This window comes from Ursus maritimus, unplaced genomic scaffold (genome assembly GCF_017311325.1).
Source record: "Ursus maritimus isolate PB19 unplaced genomic scaffold, ASM1731132v1 scaffold_2, whole genome shotgun sequence".
Taxonomy (NCBI): Eukaryota; Metazoa; Chordata; class Mammalia; order Carnivora; family Ursidae; genus Ursus; species Ursus maritimus.
Window position 1 is genome coordinate 16057589 of NW_024424452.1, and position 24710 is coordinate 16082298.

Here is a 24710-nt window from a genome sequence, read left to right on the forward strand (position 1 = left end):
CACTCTGGAGAACAGTATGGAGTTTCCTTGGAAAGTTAAAAATAGAACTACCCTATGACTCAGCAATTGCACTACTAGGTATTTACCCAAAGGACACAAAAAAGTGTTTAAAAGGGGCACATGCTACCCCAATGTTTATAGCAGCATTAAATATGAAAACCTGACTATGGAAAGAGCCCCAATGCCCACTGAGTAATGAATGGATAAAGAAGAGGTGGTATACATATACAAGGGAATATTACTCTGCCATCAAAAAGAATGAAATCTTGCCATTTGCAATGACATGGATGGAACTAGAGGGTATTATGCTAAGCGAAATAAGTCAGAGAAAGACAAATACCATATGATTTCACTCATACGTGGAATGAAGAAACAAAACAGACAAACATAGGGGAAGAGAAAAAAAGAGAGGGAGGCAAAACATAAGAGACTCAACTGTAGAGAACACACTGAGAGTTTCTGCAGGGGGTGGGCAGAGGATGGGCTAAATGGGTGATGGATATTAGAGAGGCACTTGTTGTGATGAACGCTGGGTATTATATGTAAGGGATGAATCACTTCCTGAAACCAATATTACACTATATGTTAATTACCTAGAAATTAAATAAAACTTTTATTAAAAAACTTTAGAATGGGTAATTAAATTGTGGTATGATCATACAAAAGGATTCTATATACAATAAAAATGTTCTCCAGCCACAAGCAACAACATGGATGAATTTCACAAACATATGTTGAAGAAATGAATAAACATAATAAACATACAAAAGAATATATAACATGTTCCATAAATTTCAAATAGTGACAACACTCAACAATTTTTTCTAAGGGTGTGCTCATGGGTAGTAAAACCATAAAATACACAAGGAATTGATTATCACAAAGTCAGAATAGTGGTTACCTTGGGGAGAGAGTGACATTTTGATGAGGAAAGGAACATGGAGAGAGGACTTCTAGGGGTGCTAGCAGTGTATTAATCCTTGAGCTGGATGCTATTTGCTTAATATTATTCATTAAACTATACATCTGCTTTATGCACCTGTCTCTGTCTCGCTGTCTCTGTCTCTCTCTCTCTTCTTCAGAATTGTCTGTATCTATGTTTGTATTTCATCATAGAATAATTAAAAAGAACCTACTATAACCCAGGGCAGAGAAGAGACATTAGAGAACAAGGGAGCTGTTACCTGGGTTCCTAATGCTCGTCGATAAGACAGCCCTGCTGGGTAGTAGAAGTGGATCACAGTTCCATAGGAATCCTCACCCTCATTCCACAGAGTCACGGTCACATTAAGCTCCAGGGAGATCCCTACCACCAGGGTCTGCAGGCTGGAGGAGGAAGGACAAAACTGAAAAAGAGACTCCACTAGAAATAGGTTAGAATTCGATCAAGGGTGGGGGCAGGACTGAGGGAACTCATGAACTGATAGCATTCCAACCAAAATTGAATTTCTTTGTTAGAAGGAGAGTCAAAGGGAAGCATAGCATTTCTCATCCCATGGGGAAGAGAGATCAAAAGCTTAAGTGTCTGGAAACGAAAAGAGATAGAGCTCACCCTGCGAAGCTGAGATGGACACTCAGGTCCCCTTCACAGAGGTGATCTTGTCCACAGTTCTTCTCAAAGGGGAGCTGCAGCAAAACAGTAGATCCTCTTCCCATCCATGTCGTAATCTTTCTCCATTCCCCTCACTAGGAGCACTCATCCTGAGTGTTCATTATTGAGTATTACGGAGCACCCACTGTGCCAGTCACTGACAAGAAGTGGGGCAGTAAGGGAGGGGCAGAGTGATAAGATCCTTGGCTTCAAGGGACATAAAGTTTAGTTGAGGAGTTAACGCCAACTCACACTGGAACAATTATTCAACGAACATTATTAAGTGCCAGTAGGGGATGGGTTCTGGGTTGGGTGGGGAGTTAGGAAAAGCGGAAACTACAGGTGAATGAGACATGGCTCTTGTACTCACAGAAATTGCTATGATTCCAGTCATGTAATATTTGGTATCACCATGATGTAATAGGAAGCCAGAGAATACATGGCACATGCTGAATGTGATTGTTAGAAGGGGGGAAGGTAAGACTGGGGCTTAGAGAACTAGAAAGGATCTTTGAGGTGGAGAGAAGGAAATGTTTTCCAAGTAGGAACTATGACATGGACAAAGAAAGAGAGGAAGGAATGAGAAAAGTTGGGAAGGGTTTGGAGAATAAGAATCAGAGAGTTTATGTTGGGGTAAAGTGGTGATCAGCTGGGATGTGTGTAAGGGTCCAACCTAGGCAGGGTCTTGGTAACTGGGTGGAGGCATTATGGACTGGATGTGGTTGATGGAAAGTTGAGAACCACAATAGGTTCTTAAGTCACAGAGACACAGTGCAAGTTAGGACATCCCTGGGACTTCATTGGAAGACTCACAGAAGCAGTGAAGAGGTCCTGTGAGCCCACAGCCAGGACAGGGCGAAGGTTCTGAGATGAGGGGATGGGCTCCCCAACCAAGGAGAAGTTGAGGCGCAGGATGATGGGATTCACCACGTCCTCCACACAGTCCTGAGGGAGAATGGGCTTTCAAGGACCCACTATCCTTCTTGTTACTTTCCACCACTGGTCCTTCTCCCCAACTGCATCCATTTCCTGCTGTTGGGACAGCATTCTGTCCCAGTGTGGAGTCAGGTTCTCTGGCCTCAACATTCCTCTCTCCGGCCCCAATATCCCAACCCTTTTCACTCACTCAACAAGGAGCAGAGGTGCCAGAGGCTCACCTTGGACTCCTTCTCCCCCTCCCTCTCCCAGAACCCCAAGTCCTTACTGGCAAAAGCAGTTTAAAGGTTTCACAGTAATCGCCCATTCCCAGGGTTCTTCTTCGAGTCAAAGTACAGTTCTTGGTCTCATCAAAAATGGCACGAGAAATCAGACGGCCTGGGTCTAATGCCAGATCATACCTGACAGAGCTTTGGACATCACCTGAAGCAGAAGGGAGGAACAGAAGATGAAAAGTCCAAGAGAACCTCAAATGATCTGTTTTTGTTTATTCACACAAGTATGTGCCGAGCACTTCCTATGGGCCACGAGCTGTATCAGCTGCTAGGATACACGTGGAGAAGAAGAGAGAGAAATATGGTCCCTGCCCTCATGAAGCTCTCAGTCTAGGAAAAGAGAGGAGCGTGCAGGACACAATCCCCCAGCATGATCGACCCAATGGGGGATCCTCAGGAGTACTGAGGAGGGCTTGCTAATTCAGACCTGGGATCAGAAATGCCTTCCTGGGTGGAACGTTTCTGAGCCCCAACCTGGAGGATGAGCAAGGGTTGGTGGAGAATGGGGAGGAGAAAGTCCCAGACCATGAGAACAATGGCTAAGACCAGAAGGGACAGGGAGGATGGCACATTTACAGAAAGGGAGACTGCGATGAAGGGAGATTAAAAGGGCAGGGAGGAGCAAAGTCATCAAGGGCATTGTAGGGAAGGATTCTGGTCTTTATAAATGGAAGAAAGGAGAGGTTGAAGGGTGTTAAGCAGGCAAGTGAGGAGACCAGATTTGTGTTTTAGGACCAATCCCTCTACTTTCCCTATGGATAAAGGGTGGGAGGCTTTAAGAACAGACATGGAAACAGCTCAAAGTATAGGGAGGAAAGAGAAGTGGTGGCTTCAAGGTAGGCAGTGGCTGAAGCAGGTGGAGAGAAGTGGGCAGACCCATATTGTATCCTGGACTTAGGGTGTGGGGAGAGGGGGAGAGAAAGGACCCAGGGTTTCCAACACTGGCAGGTGGGTGGATGTGGAGGTGGTATCTGGATTCCTGGGCCCATTTTCTCTTGAGATTAGGTTTAGAGGCCTCAAGGGGGGTAAGGGGCTGGGTCCACTGAAACTCACCTAGCTTGTCCAGTGAGCTTTTGTGGATAGTGATACAGACTGTGGCACTCCCAGCTTCCTGGGTGGATGGCACGTCTTCCCAGCACTGGTACACAGCCTTTGCCACCTCCGAGGGCATGAATCTCATGGCCACCCCCACATTCAGCACTGGTCGAGTCCTGACGGTGCGCACAGGGACTGAGGACCTGACTCTGGCCTCAGGGAAGAGGACAAGGAGGGGGCAGCTTGTGGAACGGACACACGGTGGGCAAGGGTGCGATGTGGGGAGTTGTCACCTGAGCAGTAGCACCTGTCCCCGGGCGCCCACAGCCAGATCCACCAGTCCATCCTGGGTAAGGTCCTGACCCCCACTCAGCGACTGCCCAAAATACTGGAGTGTGGGAGAGAGCTGGGAGCCTGCAATCCGCTGGCCAGAGAGGAAAAGGAAAAGTGGAAGTCAAGGGGAGGGCATCTGAAGGGATTGAGAAGAAAGATTTGGAAAGGAAACTGCAGTGAAAGCAGAACTGAATAGAAAAACTGAAAAGGAGAGATGAGAGGGTAGGAATGGACAGCAAGCATGGTGAGACCCCAGGGACCCCAGACATAGAGCTCCTTCATTTAATGTTTCATAGAAGGAAACTAAGGCTCCCAGAGGCCAAATCAGTCACTTGCCTAAGGCCACACAGCTAACATGGCTGACCAGGCATTGGACCAAGGGCCTGCAATCTCTTACCCACTAAGCTGCCCACAGACCAACATCTGTTTGGAGCCAAAGGAGAGATACTTTGTACTTAGCTGGGCCTGGTGACATTCAGGGCCCTAAACCCCTAGAAGGAGCATGGCCAATGTTAAGGTCAGTGACATGACAGGGCATCAGGCAAATCTGAGACGTAGAAAAGGAGGTGGAACTGGGAGAGACTGCAGACAGAGGCCTCACCTGTCTGTAGGAGGGGTTGATGCCCAGTCCTGAGGTTCCATGAAAGAGGTAGACAGCACCCCGGCTCTCCTGCTCTCCTGGGGCCCCGATGGCCACGTCTGTCAGCTTGTCCCCATTCACATCCCCCAGCACTGTCAGGGCTGCCCCAAAGCGGCCCCAGAGGTGGCCCTGCTCCCCACAGAGAATAACCTCACACTGCCACTTAGCCCTCTGCAGAACAAAAGCAGTGTCAGGTCCCAACCCAGGCAACCCCTCCATCCCATACCCAGGCCCCACCCAGCCCAGCTCTCATCAGACACTCACCCCCTGGGGGAAGGGACACACAGACACCTGACCCCCCTGGGTCGGCTTGTAGTAATGGGGAGCCCCGATGAGGACAAGGTCAGAGCTGCCATCTCCATCCACGTCCACAGTGAGGAGGGAGGCCCCAAAGTAGGAGCCAATCTGCAGAGCAGAGCCTGAAGTCGTCCTGCCCTACTCTGACAGTGGCACCCCGTTCTGGGACAGGTCCTACTTCTCCCCAGCCACAAGGACCTTCCCCCCACAGGCTCCCAAACCCCTTCATCTCCTCCCTCTCTGCCCATGGAGACCCTGCCACCCTCATGTTCCACTCTGGCTTCCTCAACACCCAACCTGGGTCCCTGCGACTTCAGCCTTCGGCCTCCATTGCTCGGACGTCTGGGTGAAGATGACAGCCTTCCCAGTATGCTGATGGCGGGGAGCCCCCAGGATCAGGCTCTGGACCCCCTTCCAAAGGGCCAGCTCAGCGGAGTAACCTGAGGGGGGCAGGCCTCAGCACAAAGTCTTCCTCCCCAGCCCCTGAGCTCCTGTCCTTCCCAGGCAGCTCATCTCCCACCTGTGCCCCATCCACAGGCTTTTCTCACCCAGGTAAGAGTCCCTCATGTCCACATTCTCTTGAGACATGTTGATGAAAGTGGGGCTCTTGTCTGGGGGGTACAGGAAGGCACCTCCGGACCAGCCGAAGCTCCCCACAGCCCCCAGAACTGGTCCATCCTGGGAGGAAAGGATTCCAGGACTGAGCAGGTCCAAGCCAAACGAAGACAGCCTATTCCAAGCAGTGCCTGCCATCGACTCTGCTCATTATTTGGAAATAATCTGTCTCCCTCCCCAGTCCTTTTCCAGCAGCTTCAGTGTCCCTCCTTCTTAATGTCTCTCAGCCATCCCCAGTGCCACTGTTCCAGTAAGTCCCAGCTCTTCTCACCCACTACTCTTTCTGCCTCCTAGCTGGCTCCTCTCTGCTCCATCCTCTAGTACCCCAGAGTTAGGTTTCTTCAGAACCAACAAACGTATAGCCACCATCCTGCCAGCAATCCAAGAAGGCTCCCTGTCACCAAGCCCCTGAGGATGGAATCTAGGGTCCTCCCCAGTTAAACCTGTGGAGTTACCCTGTGCTTAAACACATGAATCATTTGATCCGGACACCCCTCTCTCCTCTCTTTCTAGGACTCAACTCCTCTCTCAGGAAGAGTCAACCTCAAACTCACCTCCTCTGTGAGGTCTTCTTTGGCTCCCTCAGGGAGTGATAGGCATTTCGTACTCTGCATACTTTGCTTATTGCCTTTTTAAACTTTTGATTATGGATAATTTAGAACATATACAACAGTAGAAAGAAATACATAATGGACTCCTAAGTACCCATGACCCAGCTTCAATGATCAATTCATGACCAACCTTGTCTCATTTCTATGTCCCCTCACCTCAGCCCCAAAATTGCTTTGAAGCAAATCCCTCTGGATATTTTGAACACACATCTACTTGCACATAAGTCATGCTATATTGTCATTTCTTTCATCTGCATGATCTGGCCTTTCCCTCTTTCCACCCCCGTCTCTCACTCTGCTCCAGCCCCGCTGGCCCTTCTAGCTCTCTAGTGCGGTAACCACGTTCATGCCTCAAGACCTTTGCATTTGCTTTTTCCTCTACCTGGAGCCATCTCTCCCAGGTTTTTCCAGGGCTGGCCCTTTCTCATCATTCGGCCTCAGTCGTCACTCTTCAGGCCTCCTCTGATCACCTCTCTTGCTCTATCCTAATGCCTAGCACGATCTGAAGATATTTTTTGTTGTTTCTTGTCTCCTCCCACTGAACATGTGCCCTGTGAGAGCAGGAACCTTGGCTACCCTGTTCTCTGCTGTGCTCCTGGCACCTACCTACACTGCCTACATGTCTCTCTCCAAACAGCGACCTTGAAGACAGAATCTGCTTTCTTATTTACTTCTGGGTCCCAAATCCCAGCACAGGGCTGTCCCACGATTGGTGCCTGAGACCTGTTTACCAAGTACGTGTTCCACCCACCATTCTGAGTACTGAACTGAAGCCTTCTTGTGACATCTCATGTTGGAAGGAGCTACTTGTCCTCGACTGGGTTCCTGTGGAGAAACAGGTCACTCAGGCTCTGGGGGCTGTGAGACCACAAGGACTCAGAGCAGGAGAAGAATGAATCGGAAGCTCAAGTTGTGGGACACACTTTTGGGCAAGCTGTGAAGAGGGATGACCCCTCTGTGCTTCAGGGGACAACTGGGTCCAGAACCTTTCAATTCCAAGACCCAAGTTCGCCCTGCATTTACCCTCGACTGCAAAGATCTTCTCCTGCAGCTGCTTCTGGATGTTGCTGAGTGCTGCAAAGTTGTCCACCCTGAACACGTGGTCCTGAGAGGGCGCCGAGCCAATGGTGTTCAGCTCCTGCCTGGCAGTGGGATCCTGGAAAGCATCTCCCACCTGTGGCAGAGAGAGAGCTGAGGAGGAGCCCGCCAGCCTTTCTGCCTGGGTGAGGTACAGCCTGCGTTGGAGGGAGACATGAGGAAGAGGACATACCCCAATGGCATAGCGAACGATGCCAGCTCTCTCTGCCTGGGGGATGACGTCACTGTACTCCAGAGGGTCTTTGTATTTCTGCCCATCTGTGATGACAATGAGGATCTTCCTGGCAGTTTTACGGGCCCCATTCTTACTATGAAATAGTTCTTGCCTATCAGGGAAGAAAGGGAGCTGACTCTCTGTAGATGAAATTGATTCTGGAAAGAAATAATCTGTAGCACTAGACGCTCATCTGGAGAGACTGCGGAGTCCTGGTGCCGTCAGACTCTGTCAAGCATATTAAAATAAATCACCTCAGCATTTTTGAAAGTCATACAATGATTAGTAAGACCAATCATAAAGGTACTCATTTTCCTTTTTCTATAATTCCATCTACCATGGAACCTCATTTCCAGGGGGCGGTATGGGTCAGAGTAGGAACTTTAGATCTGACAGACTGGGGCAGTTCCTTTACCTCTTTGAGCCTCTGCTTCTCTCTGTGAAGGTGAGAATAATAATTGTGCCATAGGTGTTCTTCAAAGATGACCCCCAGTGTGACATACCTGGTTCCCTTCCCATATTAGGTCTGACCTGTGACCAGTTTTCAGCGTGAAATGGAAGTGACACCATACCAGTTATGGGCCTAAGAAGCCTTGGTAACCAGCTCTTGCACTTTGGGAAGCCCTGAGCCACCATGAGGGACATCTATAGCTCAAGACTTCTACAGCTTCCATAGCTGTGGAGAGAAAGGCTCCACCATCCCAGCTGAGCCCAGCCTTCCGGCCAGTCCTGCCCAGGCAGGACAATGTGAATGCATCTCTCATGTTCCAGCTTCTGAAAACGGAGCAGCCCTGAATCATAAAAATATTAATAAAAGAGTTGTTGCTTAAGCTACTAAATTCAGGAGTGGTTTGTGAGGCAACAATAGATAAATGAGACAAATCATGAAGTTATCCTGAGGATAGAATGAGGTAAAGCTTTTAAACCAGTGAATGGCCTATAGGAAAGCATTAATTCTATGGTAGCAATTACAAATGATTAAAAATGTCACCCTATGCTTGTATAGTTCTACAAAGGCAGAACACACACACACACACACACACACACACACACTCAACGTATGATACTGGAAACAACCTAAATGCTCAAGATCAGGGAAGGGGTTTAGCAAATCATGATCCAGCTGCGTGGTGAGAAAGTACAGAGCCAGTTCAAAGGAAAACAGTAAAAGCTATTGCGAAACATGGCACAGGTTCATGTAACAGATGAAAAAGAAAAAAAAAAAGGCAGGATGAAACTAGTTTCTGTCCACATTGTGACTATATGAAATACGTCTGAAGAAAGACCAGGATGGAAATGGCCCTGGGCTTTGTGGGTGGGATTTATTTATGCATTTGTTTTTATCCTTTCTTTTTGCTAGAATCCTGTGAGGTGATTGGTAGAGGGACTGTAATACTTCATCCAAAACTTTCCTTAATGTTATTGCAATTGTATCTTTTTTGTAATGAAACTTCTAAAAAGAGAAAGAAAAAAAAGACAGTCAGTGGCAGAGAGACCCTGAGATGGCTTTAGCACTGGGGATTGGGGAGCTGCGGTTCTGGGTGAGGGGAGCCGGGTCCGTGTTGAGGAGAGGCACACCATCACCCACCCTGGGAGGAGCTCCAAGGGCTAGGAAGGGATGCCACTCCTGTGTGATTTTTAATTCAAGGGACAGAAGCATTCCTCCTGGTTGTCCAGTCCCATGGGGCCAGTGTTCAAGGCAGAAAAGCCACCCAGCAGTAAAGAGGGTACATTTGGTGGGAGCATCGTTTGTTCAGCCTTTCTCCAGCACCACCCCCATAGTGGCCCCCAGGGGTGCACAGGAAGTTGAAGATCCCAGACATTCAGCCCACTTCCTTCCCATAAGAACCACATCTTCTGTTCTGGCCCCACCACCTAAGTCATTTCTTTATGGTTGCCCTAGCTGGACAGGCACATGGTAAACACCCAGTTAATGCAAAGAGCTCACATGAGTGAGGAATGTGGAAAGAGAGGGAAATAAGGAGAGAGACACAAAGAAAACACTTGGCAACAATTCCCAAGTCTCTGCCAGGGAGTAAAACGGGCTGCACCAATCTCTGGATAAACCACCAACCACTTATCTACCACTTCTGGCACAGAATCATTGCATGCGAGTTATCTCCATTAATCCTTACACCAAGTTGTAAGTTTATCCTCACTTGACAGTTTGCTGAGACTTAGAAAGAGTCAGTAACTCCCAGGGTAGACCAGGTCACCATCAGGAAGCAAGAATGAGAACTCGGGTGTGTCTGAACCAAAGCCCATGTCTCTGGCTGCCCCAGTTGGAATCAGGGTCCAGCCAATCCAAGGCCAGGCAAGGAGGGAATACTGCAGAGGAGTGCTCTCCTATATTGGGGGAATAAATCAGGGAAATCTCCACCTACAGCCCCATCACTTCCCTTTTGAGCCCTTTTCCCCAGAGTTCCCATAGCCCTGCAGAAGGGTTGTGCAGACCAGCATGAGGAAGTGGTGTGGCAGCTTATCCCCATGAGGCAGAAGGGGGAACTTACACCACTCTCCGGATGCCCGTGGCTGTAAACGTCAGGCCATTCAGTTGGACGATGGGATCCACCAGGCTCTGAGGGCTCGAGCTGTTCTTGAATTGGGTGAAGGTGAAGTGAATCTTTAAGTAATTGGAGTACTGTATCAGGGAGAACTGCAAAGGAGAAGAGGAAGGCCCTGGGGCTCAGGAGTTATTCTTTAAGAAACTTTTTATTCTGGAATAACTTTGGATTTACAAACTACTTTCCATGTGTTTCTGAGGCTAAAACCAAAGAGGAAACATAGCCCCCCCCCAAAAAAAAACTAGAAAATCAAAACCAAATGATGCTTTTTTTTTTCAGAGATTACAAGGGATAACATTTCCTACCTCCATAGTTCTTAAACTTGGAGTTTTTAAAAATTTCATAACATGTGAAATCAACTTGTAGACTATATTTCCTCACTGCTCAAGAATTTCTACAGACAAATACACTAATTACTGGAAAATAAATTAATAAGAGGAATCAGAGTTACATGGAAATCATAATAAAGAAATCATTTATTATTTGGCCAAGTTACCTTTGGTTTACGTTCATAGCAAAACTATTTTTGCAATCCTTTCAATGCCTCTAAACAGTCAAACTGTATTTCCTAGGCCATGTGGGGACATACTAAATGCTATGGGGGAGTTTCCTCAGGTCGGGGCTCAATCAGCCCTGAACTAGGACACTAGTCTCATCAGGCACAGGTGCACTGAGCCAACTCCCAGCAATACCAGGCTTCCTCCTAGGTTGGTGCTCCCCAAGGCAGCTGCCACCCCCACCCCACTCCCCAGGCCTCGGGGACCCAGTCTTCACCAGGGTGTTGGTGCCTCCAAACAGTCCCATCACAGCTCTGACAAAGTCCTTCATCCGCTTAAAGTCATGTTGGGCAATACTGCCAGAACCATCAATCAGGAAGACAATGTCCATCTCTTGACTTGGACACTCTGTAGAGAAGGAGGAAGGAATCAGAGACGCCTGTGTGAGTCCCAGCTGTCTCCCAGGGCCCAGAAACCCTTCCTACTCCACAGACGTAAGGGGCCATTTTTGGGCCTAGGAATCAATTTCCACCAGGTTCCCACATCTTCCACAGAAGAGACCCAAATTTGTTCCCCATACTTTAAGAAACAAAACAAACAAGCAAAAAGAAGAAGAAGAAGAAGAAGAAAAAGAAGAAGAAAGAAAGAAAAAGAAAAAAGAAAGAGAGAAAGAAAAAAAGAGAAAAGAAAAGAGAGAGAGAGACAGAGAGAGAGAAAGAAGAGAGCAGACTCTTCACCAAAGAGAACAAACTGATGGTTACCAGAGGGGTGGTGGTTGGGGGTTAAATAGGTGATGGGGATTAAGGAGGGCACTTGTTGTGATGAACACCAGGTGGTGTATGGAATTGTTGAATCACTATGTTGTACACCTGAAACTAATATAACACTGTTTGGTAAATATTCTGGAATTAAAATTAAAACTTAATTTTAAAGAAGAGTTCTAAACTCAAAAAAGAATCTATTGTCCCAGCACCCCCACTCCCACCCTGCAGAGTCCCTTGCTTCCCTCCTTCCGCAAGGCCTAGAAAGGGGAGAAAGAAGAAAAGGACAGAGGCCAGATGGGTTCCTCATTCAATTACTCAACAAGTATTTATTCAATACACACTAGGAATGTCCTAGAGCGCAAGGGGAAGGCAATATAGCAAAGTGGTTCAAGTGTGCATTCTGAGCATGCTGGACTCCAATCCCAGCTCCGCCACCTACTAGTGGTAAATTCAGGCAAGTTATGTAGCTCCCCTGGGCTTCAGTTTTCCCATCTGTAAAATGGGGATAATAGTGCCTAACACATGGGGTAGGATAACAAGTATTGGTATGTACATAAAATGCTTAAGACAGGGCCTGGCCCCCATAGCTGTTATGGGGGTTAGGTGTTACGACCATCATCACCACGTGCCAGGCATTGTTCCAGGCACAAGAACAACCGGCAGCAGATGCTGAGGTCTGCCACCGAGAAGACCCAATCCCTCTCAGGACAGAAGTCCTTATTATCAGCCACAGGGAGTAGCTGTCGATGACTCCTAGTTGATAACACAGGAGATGCATTGCCCAAGATTACAACTCCTGCTCCTGGGGGTGACCTACATCCAGCCATGTTCCAAGCTCCTCTGGGTTGGCTGAGTCTCTGTTCTGATCAATCACAGTCCACCTCCTTTCACTTCCCAGTCCTGCTTCCTTCACGCTCTCCGAACTATGGATCCCAAATGAGGTTCAGAGTCTATTTCTCAGGAAATCTGGTCTAAGACCATAGCTTGAAAAAAAGATACCCCCGTCCCCTCGTGAAGTCCGCCATAATGGAAAATCACACCTTACACCCATAAGCAAATAAGACACTTCACATTGACCCCAAACTCACATAAGCGCTTGTGGTCCGTGTGAAGGACACAGCTGGTACCTCCACCAGTGTCCCACATCCTGTGTTGCTCCCAGGGTGGTGGGAGATCAGCCACCACAGACATTCATGAGGCATGAGGCTGAACTGTGGCAGCTGGCCTCCTGCCACCGAACAAAAATACTTTCTCCTCACTCCCCACACCGCCCCCATCCCACCTATGCAACCAGCTGGTGCTTCACCCCTGCTGAGAAGGGGGAAGGCCACTTCCCTGCCTGCTTTCTTGACCAGGAAATTCAGCCCCCCACGTGGCAGGCCAAGAAGCCCGCACTGCTCCCCTCCTCCCCCCATGTCCCCCCAGCTGGGTAGCTGAAGGTCCCCATCCCTGCATCTTGCCCTTGTGCTCACTTGGTTCGTTGAGCCACAAAACCACCCCTCATATCCTCTCTCAGGCCACGACAGTGGCAAGTTCCCTCACAATATCTCTTCTGTTTCTCGGTCCTTTTACTAAAGTCTCCACGGGGCTTCCAAGAGCAGGCACCAGGCTATAGCTGAGCGCCTTCTGGAAAGAAGACCAAGTCAATCAGGCAAGGTTGGCTCCAGGTCTCTGCTCTCTCACTTCTGAACAGCAGGAACTCAGCGCTCTGAGCCTCAGTTTTCTTGCTTGTAAGACGGGATCAATCCGCCCACCACCCCGGATCTTGTGAGTGTGCAGTAAGATGCACACCAGGCACACGCATTGTCTGGCACCCAGTCGCTTCTACCTCTACTCACACTTGCTTTGCCTACACCAGGCTTACATGCCTGCGTTCCATTCTCATCAGGCATCCCACCTCATGAGTCATGGAGACATCTAGAAGAGTCTTCCCTCCTAGTGCTTAAATGACACTTCCCTACCCTGATTGCACAGACATCCCAGGCAGGTCATGGTACCCCCAAGACTCCTGGGCTCCCACCTTCCACTCTCTCCATCCCCTCCGTAGCCTCTGCTCTCACAATTTGGGTGGGAGGTGTTTCTGCTGCAACTTCACCTTTGCCTAAAAGCCCACCATGCCTGGTATCGTGACTTCTGTAGTTCAAAGCATTGCTCTGCACCTTGAGTGGCCCCCTGACTTGGAGCCCATTATCTCCTCCTCCTAGTCCAAACACATGATCCCTGCTAGAAGATCAGTCTTTTTTTTTTTTTAAGATTTTATTTATTTATTTGACAGAGAGAGAGACAGCCAGCGAGAGAGGGAACACGAGCAGGGGGAGTGGGAGAGGAAGAAGCAGACTCCCAGCAGAGCGAGAGCCCAATGCGGGGCTCGATCCCAGGACCCTGGGACCGCGCCCTGAGCCAAAGGCAGACACCCAATGACTGAGCCACCCAGGTGCCCCTAGAAGATCAGTCTTAACGGTAGTCACAGATTATGTGTCAGGCAGAGGTCTAAACACTGTATATATATTAAATCTTCTAATCCTCGTAACCACCCCTATTATTAAGACCCAGTTTACCAACGAGGAAATTAAAGCCCAGGGAATGAAGCCACTTGCCCCAGGGACACAGAAGACAAACTTAATCAGACTGACTCTCAGAGAGACGCTGCTCAGTGACTCTGGAAACTTTCTCTGCAGAAGGTTTGCTCCCCTTAGAAGCTCAGCACTGAATGATCCAGAACAGCCTCCCTCTGGGCTCCTTGGAACTATCACCCTCACCACATTTTCACCATCCAAGGCCTTTCCTCTGAAAGCCCCAAAAGCATCCCTGCCCCTGTGGACAACCGTGAGACCCTCATGCCTCCTACAGCCAGCACTCTGAGGCTCCCTTCCGCCCCATCAGAACTTTCTCCCCTCGAGCTTAGAGTTCCTGCTGTGAGCTGCCCACCCTGCCAAGCCAGATCGTGCTCCCAGACCCTCTTGGGTTTGCTGAGGCTGCTGGGAAGGGGCCAAGGGCCCAGGAAGCCAAGACCATGGTCTCATGCTCCGCCCACTTTTCAGTGCCAGCTCTTACTCACATGGAATCGCTGTCTCTATAGGGACCTACCTGGCCAGGCAGCAGGCACAGTCCCAATGGTCTGCAGCTGGGAGCCCAACAGGAGGCAGAAGCCTTCTGCATACATATTCTCCCCACAGGCTCTGTGCATGGTTGGGCCGCAGGCCTAAGGGCAGAGGCCTGTATGAGCAAGGGGACCCCCAGAGCTCTCCATACTCTTCTTGTCCAGCCCCAGCCTCCCCCAGCCCCTGCCCCTCCCCTTGTCACCCTCCTAGGACCCAGGGAAACTTACCAGCAGCGAGGAGCGATCGGTGGAGGCTGTCAGGGACAGGCCCAGGGACACGTTCACGGCCTCTGGGGGTGCTGAGAGGGCAGACACACAGGATCACGGACACACCCCCATTTGGGGGCAGAGTCAGGGCTGGAGACTAAGGAGGGGGCACTGCAGGAGAGGAGGATTGAGGGTCGCAATGCCTGGGTAGAGTCACTCACTGTGCAAGGGGATGGGTTGACATAGGCCAGTGGCAGCCACACAGTCGTACAACCGTCCTGTTCGGTTGACCGCCACCACCTCCAGGGGGGCTCCCACCACGACTCTGAAGGCACAAGCATGACATACAGTTGCAGGAGGGGTAAGGGCACAGGACGCTGAGGGTGAGGAAGTATCGCTGTGTAATAGGAAGTGAGACTTTGAGAGCGAAGCTCTTGGCATTTGCCACTCATGAGGCTTCAAATAACAGGGCCTGATTTTACCCCACACATGCCGAAGGACCGTGCTGGACTTTGTGTGTGTGTGTGTGTGTGTGTGTATACAGAAATAGATGTGTCTTTATATATACAAATGGTTTGAGTGTTCTTGTGTTTTTAGCATTCACCAAAAATAAAACTATTCAAAACAAAATAGCATTTCCCCACCATGGGCAAGTGCATTTTGTTTTTGGGGTGCCATTGTTCTGAGCCACCCGAGAAATAGATCACCTCAAGTTACAAGGAAAATCTGCTAAAGCCAGAAGTTATCAAGACAAATCGATGATTCTGTAATTAACTGGACAATTTAAATATAAATAATTTAAGTGGGACAATTTAAAGCAGCGGTATCAGAATCCACATCAAAATCTACAGTCATAGAAGTGCAACAAGTTTTGCAAAACTCTTTGAAAGGAGAGAATTTTTTAATCTTGCATAAAAAATTAGATCCACTGACAACCTCTGCACTCAGGTGAGATAGCCAGATGAATGTTTGTGTCTTTTAATTAATCAGACAAGCAAGCCTCGTTAAATTAGTATTTAAAGGCTCTTTCTAGAAAGCTATCCCTTTATGGAAAGCTGAAATCCCTGTGTGTCTACGAATTGTTGATAGAAAACTAAACAGATGATAGAGACACAGCAGTCTGGTACCTGCTGGCCGAAATGGGTGAACAAACGTTACATCTGTTTAAGATGGTCTGCTTGCTTTTCTGTACCCCACCATTCCTCACACGTAGACTTTTCAGTATTTGGGCTACGATTCAGCAGAAACCAGGAAAAACAATAACTTTGTAGCAATCAGAATGCCATCCAGTGTATATTATTTACTTCATTGGAAATACTGGTGAGCAATGGTCAACCAAACTTACGTATATAAACATATGTATATATATGTCTATGTATATAAACATATATGTATTTTTTAAATCGGGCCTGAGCACAAACTGACAGTGATGAAACTGGGGCAATGACTATTTTTGGATTTGTTGGGTTTTTCATCATTGGGAAGGGCCCAAGGGAACCCGGGGAGGGGGCTGACGATCTTCTCCACCTTTATCAGGCAGCAGTTACTGGTGATACACATAAGAAAAATTCATTGAGTTGGACCTTTCAAACTTTGTGCACTTCATTTTTTGAGCTCCATATTCAAAACAAACAAACAAAAAGCAAAACTCTGGCACCTGCCACTTGCCTCCATGTCCCAGCCTGCCAGCTGGATGAGGAGGAGGGATGGACGTGCATGGAGAACTCAGCGACCTCAACATGCTACTTCTTGGCCAGCTGAATCTTTTGCATTCTCAGGCTCATTGCCAATGCCACCTCCTCTGTGAAGCCTTCGTGGAATTCCCTCCTGGGTTTGATCTCTCCCTTCCTATGCCTTCCAAACTTTGGTTATGCTTGCATCACATGGTAACTTCAACATTTGGGTCCCTGTCGCTGGGACCTGAGAATGGAAGCTTCTGGAGGCAGGGCGGGGTACATAATTTGCCGGTCCCAGAGTGAAATAAAAATGTGGGACCTCTTGTTCATGGAAAAAAGGTTTTTTCCTTTTTTTTTCTTTTTCTTTTTTTTTTTTCCAGTCCTCCTTCCTACCTGTCCTGGTAGTGCAAACCCTCATAGGACTGGGAGAACCCTGTGTCTCAGCCAGCCCTGACCTTGCTCAGCTCGTGCCACGGGCTGAGGGTGGCAGCTGAGAAACATCCCCCAGAGGCTGGGCTGCATGTGAGCCAAGGCTCCAAGCCCCCAGCACATCTCCACTGTCCCATCAATTTTACTTACAATACACAAATGCTAAGATTAAATTACTCATCGTTTCAAGAGGAAGGCTGCAAAACATCACTCCAAGTGCAAGGGTGACTGTACTGGTCACAGAAGGACAGATGCAAGACCTCCGTCCTGAAGCACTGTCTTGTCCAGAGTTTGTGGTCCCTCCTGGGATTGTGAATAGTTGGTAGTAGCGGTGTCAGGGGCCTCGGAGGAGTGAGGGACAGGCTTCTTGCCCATGCTGCCCTTCCTCCAGGACACCCCCTGAGCATGCCATGGTCAGCCATTTGCCTGCAGAGTGAAGGGATAGAGGTGGGGGATGGGCACGGCCTACCTAGATCTGCCGAATTGGGCCACGCTCTGTCCAAAGCTAGCTCCATCCTCTTGAAAGACCATGGGCTCTTCCACATCCAGGTTGAATCCATGATAAGAAGCCAGGACTGAGGAATATGGAGAGGGAGGCGGGGGTAGGAGTAACAGTCAGAAAAGCTTCATCTCCTCTGGACCCCTGACTTCTTGGGATCTTGATCCCAGCCCAGCTCATGCACCCAGGAGAAGGGTGTTCTCTTTTTCTTTTGTTTCCTGATTTGCCATCTATGTGATTTCTGTCTCTCTCTCTCTCTCCCTCAGAAATAATCAAACCACTACAAAGAGCGACGGTCCAGAAAAATGTCCCCTCAAGGACATTTCAAAGGATATCCACAATCTGAAATTGAGCCTGTCGCCCCCTGGTCTCTTGGATCATGCATGTCCCCTAACGAGGCCTTCCATGAGTGAAAGAGGCATGATTGATAATTACTTCAGATAGGGAGGCAAGATGGAAGAAGAGTAGGGGACCCCGTTTCCACTGGTCCCCTGAATTTAGCTGGATATCTACCAAACCATTTTGAACACCCACAGAATCAGCCTGAGGTGTAAGAATATATATCTGGATCTCTACAATCAGGAAAATGACTGCTTTTTGCAAGGTAGGGTGTGCGGAGTTGTGAATCCGAGAGAAGATATAGGAAGATAAACAGAAGGGGGAGGGAGCCTCCATAAGCCGGCTCCTTGAAAGTCATGTAACACCCCAAATCGGAACCCTTAAAAATCTGCTCTAGTGAGAGACATCCCTCTCTGCAAAGGGCTCTGGAAATGAAAAGGCAGAATTCTATGTAGGTCATTATGGTCTCAGGATCCGAGGAGTCACAGAGCAAACAGGAGTGCCTGAACCGGCAGAGTGCCCGAGCAGTGGAGCCGAGAAGCAGGATATAGTCAGCGAGCCCAGGAGGCGACTCTCAGCTCAGGTCGCCATGAACCATGAGCCAAGATGGTCAGTAATTGCTCTTTTCCTGAGCAGCCTGAAAAGAACTGGAACCCGCACCTGAGACTGGAAAAAACTCACAGGACGATAGCAGCCCAGAAAGGATGTTAGGGCAGCACCTAGACATGATCCTGGAGCTTTGGGTGTGCGGGCATGAGCCTGCCACCACTCAGGGTTTTAGCGTCACAAAGGTCAGTGGCATTGCCAGGCCCCTGGGACTACCTCTGAGAGAGTTGCTGTGGTCACACACCACAGGAGCCTGCAGTGTTGGGCGCACACGGAAGTGGACACTGTTTGTCCCGGAGGGTTTATTAAAAAGGGCAGACTGTGATCTTTCTGCTCTGGCCAGAGGTTTGGGCACCGCCATTTTTGCTCTGATCCTCTGAAGAGGTGCAGAAAGCCTCCAGGGAACAAAAGTCACACAGAGGACCAGTTTGCCCTGAGCCCATCCCCCTGATGGGGGTTGGGACAACTCCACCCAGGCAGGGAAACCTGAGAAACAGAAGGGCAGGCCCCTGCCCCAGAAGACAGTCTGGAAGAACAGATGGAGGACAAGCCTATGGATCCCACAAGAGTAAAATTGGAACACCAGGGGAAAAGAGTATATTGAACTCCAGGTGTTGCCTCACAACTCATTTACTTTTCAGATAAAATTCTCCTTTTCCTTTTTTTCTTTTTCTCTTTTTTTTCTTTATATCTTCTTCCCATTTCACCTAGATGCTTATTATACCAACTTATATTTCATAGTCATATATATATATATAAAGTATATAAAGTATATATAATATATATATACACTTTCCTTGCCATTTTGGGATGTAGTGTCTTCTAACACACAGACCAAAATTCACCCAGGGACAGGTGGATATCACCCTGATTTGTCCACACTGCAAGATTATAGTCTCTCTTCCCCTCCCCCCTTTTTAAAATTTTATCTTCGTGTTTCATTTTGACTTTTTTGTTTTTCTGTGGTGGCTTGCAACCACTCCAGATTTTTCTAGGGTGCATCTTGCTTGGGGCATGGTTGATATTTTCGACCTGTTCATTCGCCCATCCATTATTCTCTGGACAGAATGACAACAAGGAGGAACTCACACCAAAAAAAAAAGAACCAGAGGCAGTGTTCTCTGCCACAGGGCTAATCGATATGGATATAAGTAAGATGTCAGAGATAGAATTAAGGATAGCAATCATAAAGTCAATGGCTAGGCTTGACAGAAGCATAAGTGACAATATAGAATCTCTAAGGGCAGAAATGAGATCTAATCAGGCCAAACTTAAAAATGCTATGAATAAGATGCAGTCTAAACTGGATACTCTAACAGCTAGGGTCAATGAGGCAGAAGAAAGAATAAGTGATCTAGAAGATAAGCTTATGGAAAGGAAGGAAGTTGAGGAAAACAGAGATAGACAACTAATAGCCCATGAAAAAAGGCGTGGAGAATTTAATGATGCCCTGAAACGTTCCAGTGTCAGAATTATTGGGATCCAGAGGGATAGAGAGAGGACTAGAAGGCATATTTGAGCAAATCATAGCTGAGAACTTCCCTAATCTGGGAAGGAAACAAGCATTCGTGTCTAAGAGGCAGAGAGGACACCTCCCAAAATCAATAAAAATAGATTAACACCTTGACATGCAGTAGTGAAGGTTGCAAATCTTACAGCAAAAGCAACAATCCTGAGAGTCGTTAGGGAGAGGAGGTTCCTTACATATGGAGGGAGGAACATCAGAATAACATCAGACTTCTGCACAGAAACCTGGAAAGCCAGAAAGGGCTGGCAAGATATATTCGGGGTACTAAATGAGAAGAACATGCAGCCAAGAATACTTCACCCAGCAAGGCTGTCATTCAGAATGGAAGGGGAGATCAAGAGCTTCCAGGACAGACAGAAACTGAAAGACTATGTGACCACCAAGCCAGCCCTGCAAGAAATATTAAGGGGGATTCTGTAAGTGAAGAGAGACTCCCAGAGTCACATATACCAGAAAGAAACAGAAAATCTACAGAAACAGGCACTTTACAGGCAATACAATAGCACTAAATTCATATCTTTCAATAGTTACTCTGAATGTAAATGGACTGAATGTTCCCATCAAAAGACACAGAATTTGAGATTGGATAGTAAAAAAAAGCAGGACCCATCAATATGCTGTCTACAAGAGACTCATTTTGAACCTAAAAACCTCCAGATTGAAAGCAAGGGAACGGAGAACAATTTTCCACACCAATGGACCTCAAAATAAAGCTGGGGTAGCAATCCTGATATCAGACAACTTAGATTTTAAACCAATGACCATAGTAAAAGATATAGAGGGACACTATATCATAGTTAAAGGGTCTATCCAACAAGAAGATCTAACTATTGTAAATATCTAGACCCCCAACATGGGAAAGGCCAATTATATAAACCAATTAATAACTACAATAAAGAAACATATTGATAATGATACATTAATAGTAGGAAATGTTGACACTCCTCACAGCAAAGGACAGATCATCTAGTAGAAGATCAACAAAGAAACAAGAACTTTGAATGACACGTTGGACCAAATGGACTTCATAGATACATACAGAACATTCCATCCTAAAACAACAGAATACTCATTCTTCTCGAGTGCACATGGAACTGTCTCCAGAATAGACCACATACTGGGTCCCAAATCAGGTCTCAACTGATACCAAAAGATTGAGATTATCCCCTGCCTATGTTCAGACCACAATGCTGTGAAACTGGAACTCCGTCACAGGAAGAAATTTGGAAGGAACTCAAACACTTGGAAGTTAAAGAGCACCCTACTAAAGAATGGATGGGTCAACCAGGAAATTAAAGAAGGACTTAAACAATTCATTGAAACTAATGAGAATGAAAACACATTAGTCCAAAACCTATGGGATTTTGCAAAGGCGGTCCTAAGAGGATGTACATAGCCATCCAAGCCTCTCTCAAAACAGTAGAAAAAAATTAGAAAAATCCCAAATGCGTAAGCTAACCTTACACCAAAAGGACCTGGAGAGGAAACAGCAAATAAACCTAAGACAAGCAAGAGGAGAGAAATAATAAAGATTAGAGCAGAAATCGATGAAATATAAACCAGAAAAACAGTAGAACAGATGAAAAAAACCTAGAATCTGGCTTTTTAAAAGAATTAATAAGATCAATAAACCACTGGCCAGACTTATCCAAAAGAGAAGGGAAAGGACCAAAATTAATAAAATCATAAATGAAAGAGAAGAGATCACGACTAATACAAGGAAATAGAAACAATTATTAGAAATTATTACCAGCAACTATATGCCAATAAATTAAGCAACCTGCAAGAAATGGATGCATTCCTAGAATCTTATAAACTACCAAGACCTTACTGAAACAGGAAGAAATAGACAATCTGAACAGACCAATAACCAGCAAGGAAATTGAAGCAGTAATCAAAAATCTCCCAAAAAACAAAAGTCCAGGGCCAGATGGCTTCCCAGGGGAATTCTGCCAAACATTTAAAGAAGAAATCATACCTATTCTACTGAAGCTGTTTCAAAAAAATAGAAACAGAAGGAAAACTTCCAAATTCATTCTATGAGGCCAGCATTACCCTGATCCCAAAATCAGGCAAAGACCCCACCAAAAAGGAGAATTGCAGACCTATATCCCTGATGAACATTGATGCCAAAAAACTCACCAAGATCCTTGCCAACAGGATCCAACAGTATATTAAAAGGATTATTCCCCATGACCAGGTGGGATTTATTCCTGGGATGCAAGGGTGGTTCAACATTCACAAATCAATCAATGTGATAGATCGCATTAATAAAAGAAGAGACAAGAAACATCTGATCCTGTCAATTGATGCAGGAAAAGCATTTGACAAAATACAGCAACCTTTCTTGATTAAACCTCTTCAAAGTATAGGAATAGAGGGAACATACCTCAACATCATAAAAGCCATCTAAGTGAATATTATTCTCAATGGGGAAAAACTGAGAACTTTTCCCTTATGGTAAGGACAGGGATGTTCACTCTCATCACTATTAGTACTAGAAGTCCTGGCCTCAGAAATCAGACAACAAAAAGAAATAAAAGGCATTCAATTTAGCAAAGAAAAGGTCAAACTCTCTACATCTTCCTTTCAAAGAATGATCTGTGTCTGAGTCTGAAAACAGACTCTACGACCTGACAAGTAGGAGGGTGACAAGTGTCTCAGACTCAAATGCCTCAGAGGCCAGACAGGTGACATCAGTGAGTGATGTGGATAGGTGTGAGCACCAGGGAATTATGGGCACTTACAGGTTGGGCTCTTTTAAAGGAAGTAGCCGTTACCAAGCTCTAGTGTTCAGAGCTCCGGACAGTCCCATTTCTCAAGAGAAGCTGACAATCTGGACTTTGTGTTCAATCTGATTTTTAACTGACATTCAAATGATTTCAAATGACACACGAATGTGGTCCTGATACAGTTTTTGATTTCAGACTATTCTCTTGGCAGCAGGACAGTGTACCTGAAATCAAAACTTGAGGGACATGGGGGACCAAAGAGGTGATATCCAATATTCCCCCCCCCCAGTGACTCCTATGGCCTTCCCCCTGGGGCCCTGGGGCAGACTCCTGTCCCCCATACCACACACACCAGAACCCCCACAGGAGGAATCGTGGAGAGGGAGCTCATCCTCCACCCAAACATAGCCTACAAGTCCATCTTCTCTCATCTTTGCTCAGGTCATGACCGTCCCTTGATTCCAGGCCATTCCTCCTTCCACACAAGCTCTGGACACTAGGGCCCTCCCCTGTCCTCAGCTCCTCCAGAGAGCTCTATGAGCTAACCACCAGCCCCAGCCTACCCTACCAGACAGAGATGGCTCCACCAGGCTTCTCCCAACCCTGAGGGTCTCCACTCACCGCCCAGGAGAAGCAGAATTCCAAAAGCCATCACTGAGCAAGCATTGGAGAAGTGAAGAGAGGAGCAGTAGAGCACTGAAGGGCACGCAGTGCCCTGGGGGAGAGTTAAAATACTGACTCAGGGCCTTGAAGTAACAGAAGGAGGAGCACAGTCAGGAAGTTCTTGGTTAATCATAGAACAGAGGCAGGGGCAGGAGGCCAAAGATGCCGTTGGGGAAAATCCCCTATACTCTCCCACCACCACCACCTCTGTAGATCTGGCTTCCTTCTCCAGGGCCTGCCTTTCCCAGAAGACCACCCTCCCCCAGTCCTTGAGACCCAGTTGGTACCCAGGGCGACCCGGGACCCCTCTGGGGCCTCAGAAACCAGCTGCATAGAAGTGGAAGGGGTGGGGGCGCCTGGGTGGCACAGCGGTTAATCGTCTGCCTTCGGCTCAGGGCGTGATCCCGGCGTTACGGGATCGAGTCCCACATCAGGCTCTTCCGCTATGAGCCTGCTTCTTCCTCTCCCACTCCCCCTGCTTGTGTTCCCTCTCTCGCTGGCTGTCTCTCTCTGTCGAATAAATAAATAAAATCTTTAAAAAAAAAAAAAAAAAAAAGAAGTGGAAGGGGTGAAACAGAGGGCGGCAGAGGCCCCACTGCATGAATATGAGCCTGGAGAGAGGCAGACCTCCACCTCAGATAGCAGTGTTGGGGGGCGGGGGTAGCATAAGTGAGGTGTTATTTAAAAAAGCAGATGCCATCAAGAGATAAATGGATACCCACCAACAGCGGACCACAGGGGGAGAGGAGGGAAAACTGAATGGGGGAAAATCAGAGAAGAAAACAAACCATGAAGACTCTGGAATCTGGGAACCAAACTGAGGGTTACAGAAGGGAGGGGTTGGGAGATGGGGTTACCGGCTGATGGGTATTAAGGAAGGAAGCCATGTGTGGTGATGAGCACTGGGTGTTATACATAACTAATGAATCATTGAACACTACATAAAAACTAATGATGTATTATATGTTGGCTAATTGAACATAATAAAAAAAATAATAAAGTACATGGTTTTTCTACCCAATCCATTTTTTCACAAAGAGAGAGATAAATGGATAATCAAATGGGCAAAAAGGCTTAGTAGTCATACAATAGGCTGACTAGTCAGTGATAAAAGAGAACAGACTACGGATATACGTAACAACAGGGATGAATCTCAACTTTGTCATAAGGAAGTGAAGTCAGACACCAGGCTGCGTAAGGTAGGGCTCCTCTCATACAAATAGGCAAAACTAATCTATGAGGATAGAAATAGGACAGTGAGTGCCTCAGATGAGGTGGGGAGGGAACTTCTAACACTTGCAAATTTAACATTCAACCCTTGATATTTTACTATTTAATTATTTACTATTTTAACATTCGTTAAACGGGAGAATTTTTGCATCCATGTTCATCAGGGATATTGGCCTTTTTTGGTAATTCTCTTTTGGTGGGGTCTTTGTCTTGTTTTGGGTTCAAGGTAAT

The 24710-nt window shown here is 47.2% G+C and overlaps 1 protein-coding gene across 1 annotated transcript in view; it reads right to left on the reverse strand.

Annotated features, from left to right (window-relative positions):
- LOC103657892 (integrin alpha-D) overlaps window positions 1–23662 on the reverse strand; it is a 31553-nt gene extending 7891 nt beyond the window's left edge. Inside the window, exons 1-20 of the mRNA XM_040635028.1 lie at window positions 23208–23662; window positions 17352–17457; window positions 14999–15102; window positions 14799–14869; window positions 14558–14672; window positions 10984–11114; window positions 10156–10301; window positions 7604–7757; window positions 7357–7507; window positions 7085–7158; window positions 5656–5785; window positions 5405–5547; window positions 5075–5215; window positions 4772–4981; window positions 4131–4261; window positions 3856–4013; window positions 2796–2950; window positions 2405–2536; window positions 1553–1626; window positions 1185–1326 (exon numbers count right to left, since the gene is read on the reverse strand). Coding sequence (XP_040490962.1) covers window positions 1185–1326; window positions 1553–1626; window positions 2405–2536; window positions 2796–2950; window positions 3856–4013; window positions 4131–4261; window positions 4772–4981; window positions 5075–5215; window positions 5405–5547; window positions 5656–5785; window positions 7085–7158; window positions 7357–7507; window positions 7604–7757; window positions 10156–10301; window positions 10984–11114; window positions 14558–14672; window positions 14799–14869; window positions 14999–15102; window positions 17352–17457; window positions 23208–23238 — 2499 coding nt within the window. The 5' untranslated portion in view covers window positions 23239–23662. The remainder of the gene's footprint in view (window positions 1–1184; window positions 1327–1552; window positions 1627–2404; window positions 2537–2795; window positions 2951–3855; window positions 4014–4130; window positions 4262–4771; window positions 4982–5074; window positions 5216–5404; window positions 5548–5655; window positions 5786–7084; window positions 7159–7356; window positions 7508–7603; window positions 7758–10155; window positions 10302–10983; window positions 11115–14557; window positions 14673–14798; window positions 14870–14998; window positions 15103–17351; window positions 17458–23207) is intronic.
- Window positions 23663–24710: the final 1048 nt, after the last annotated feature.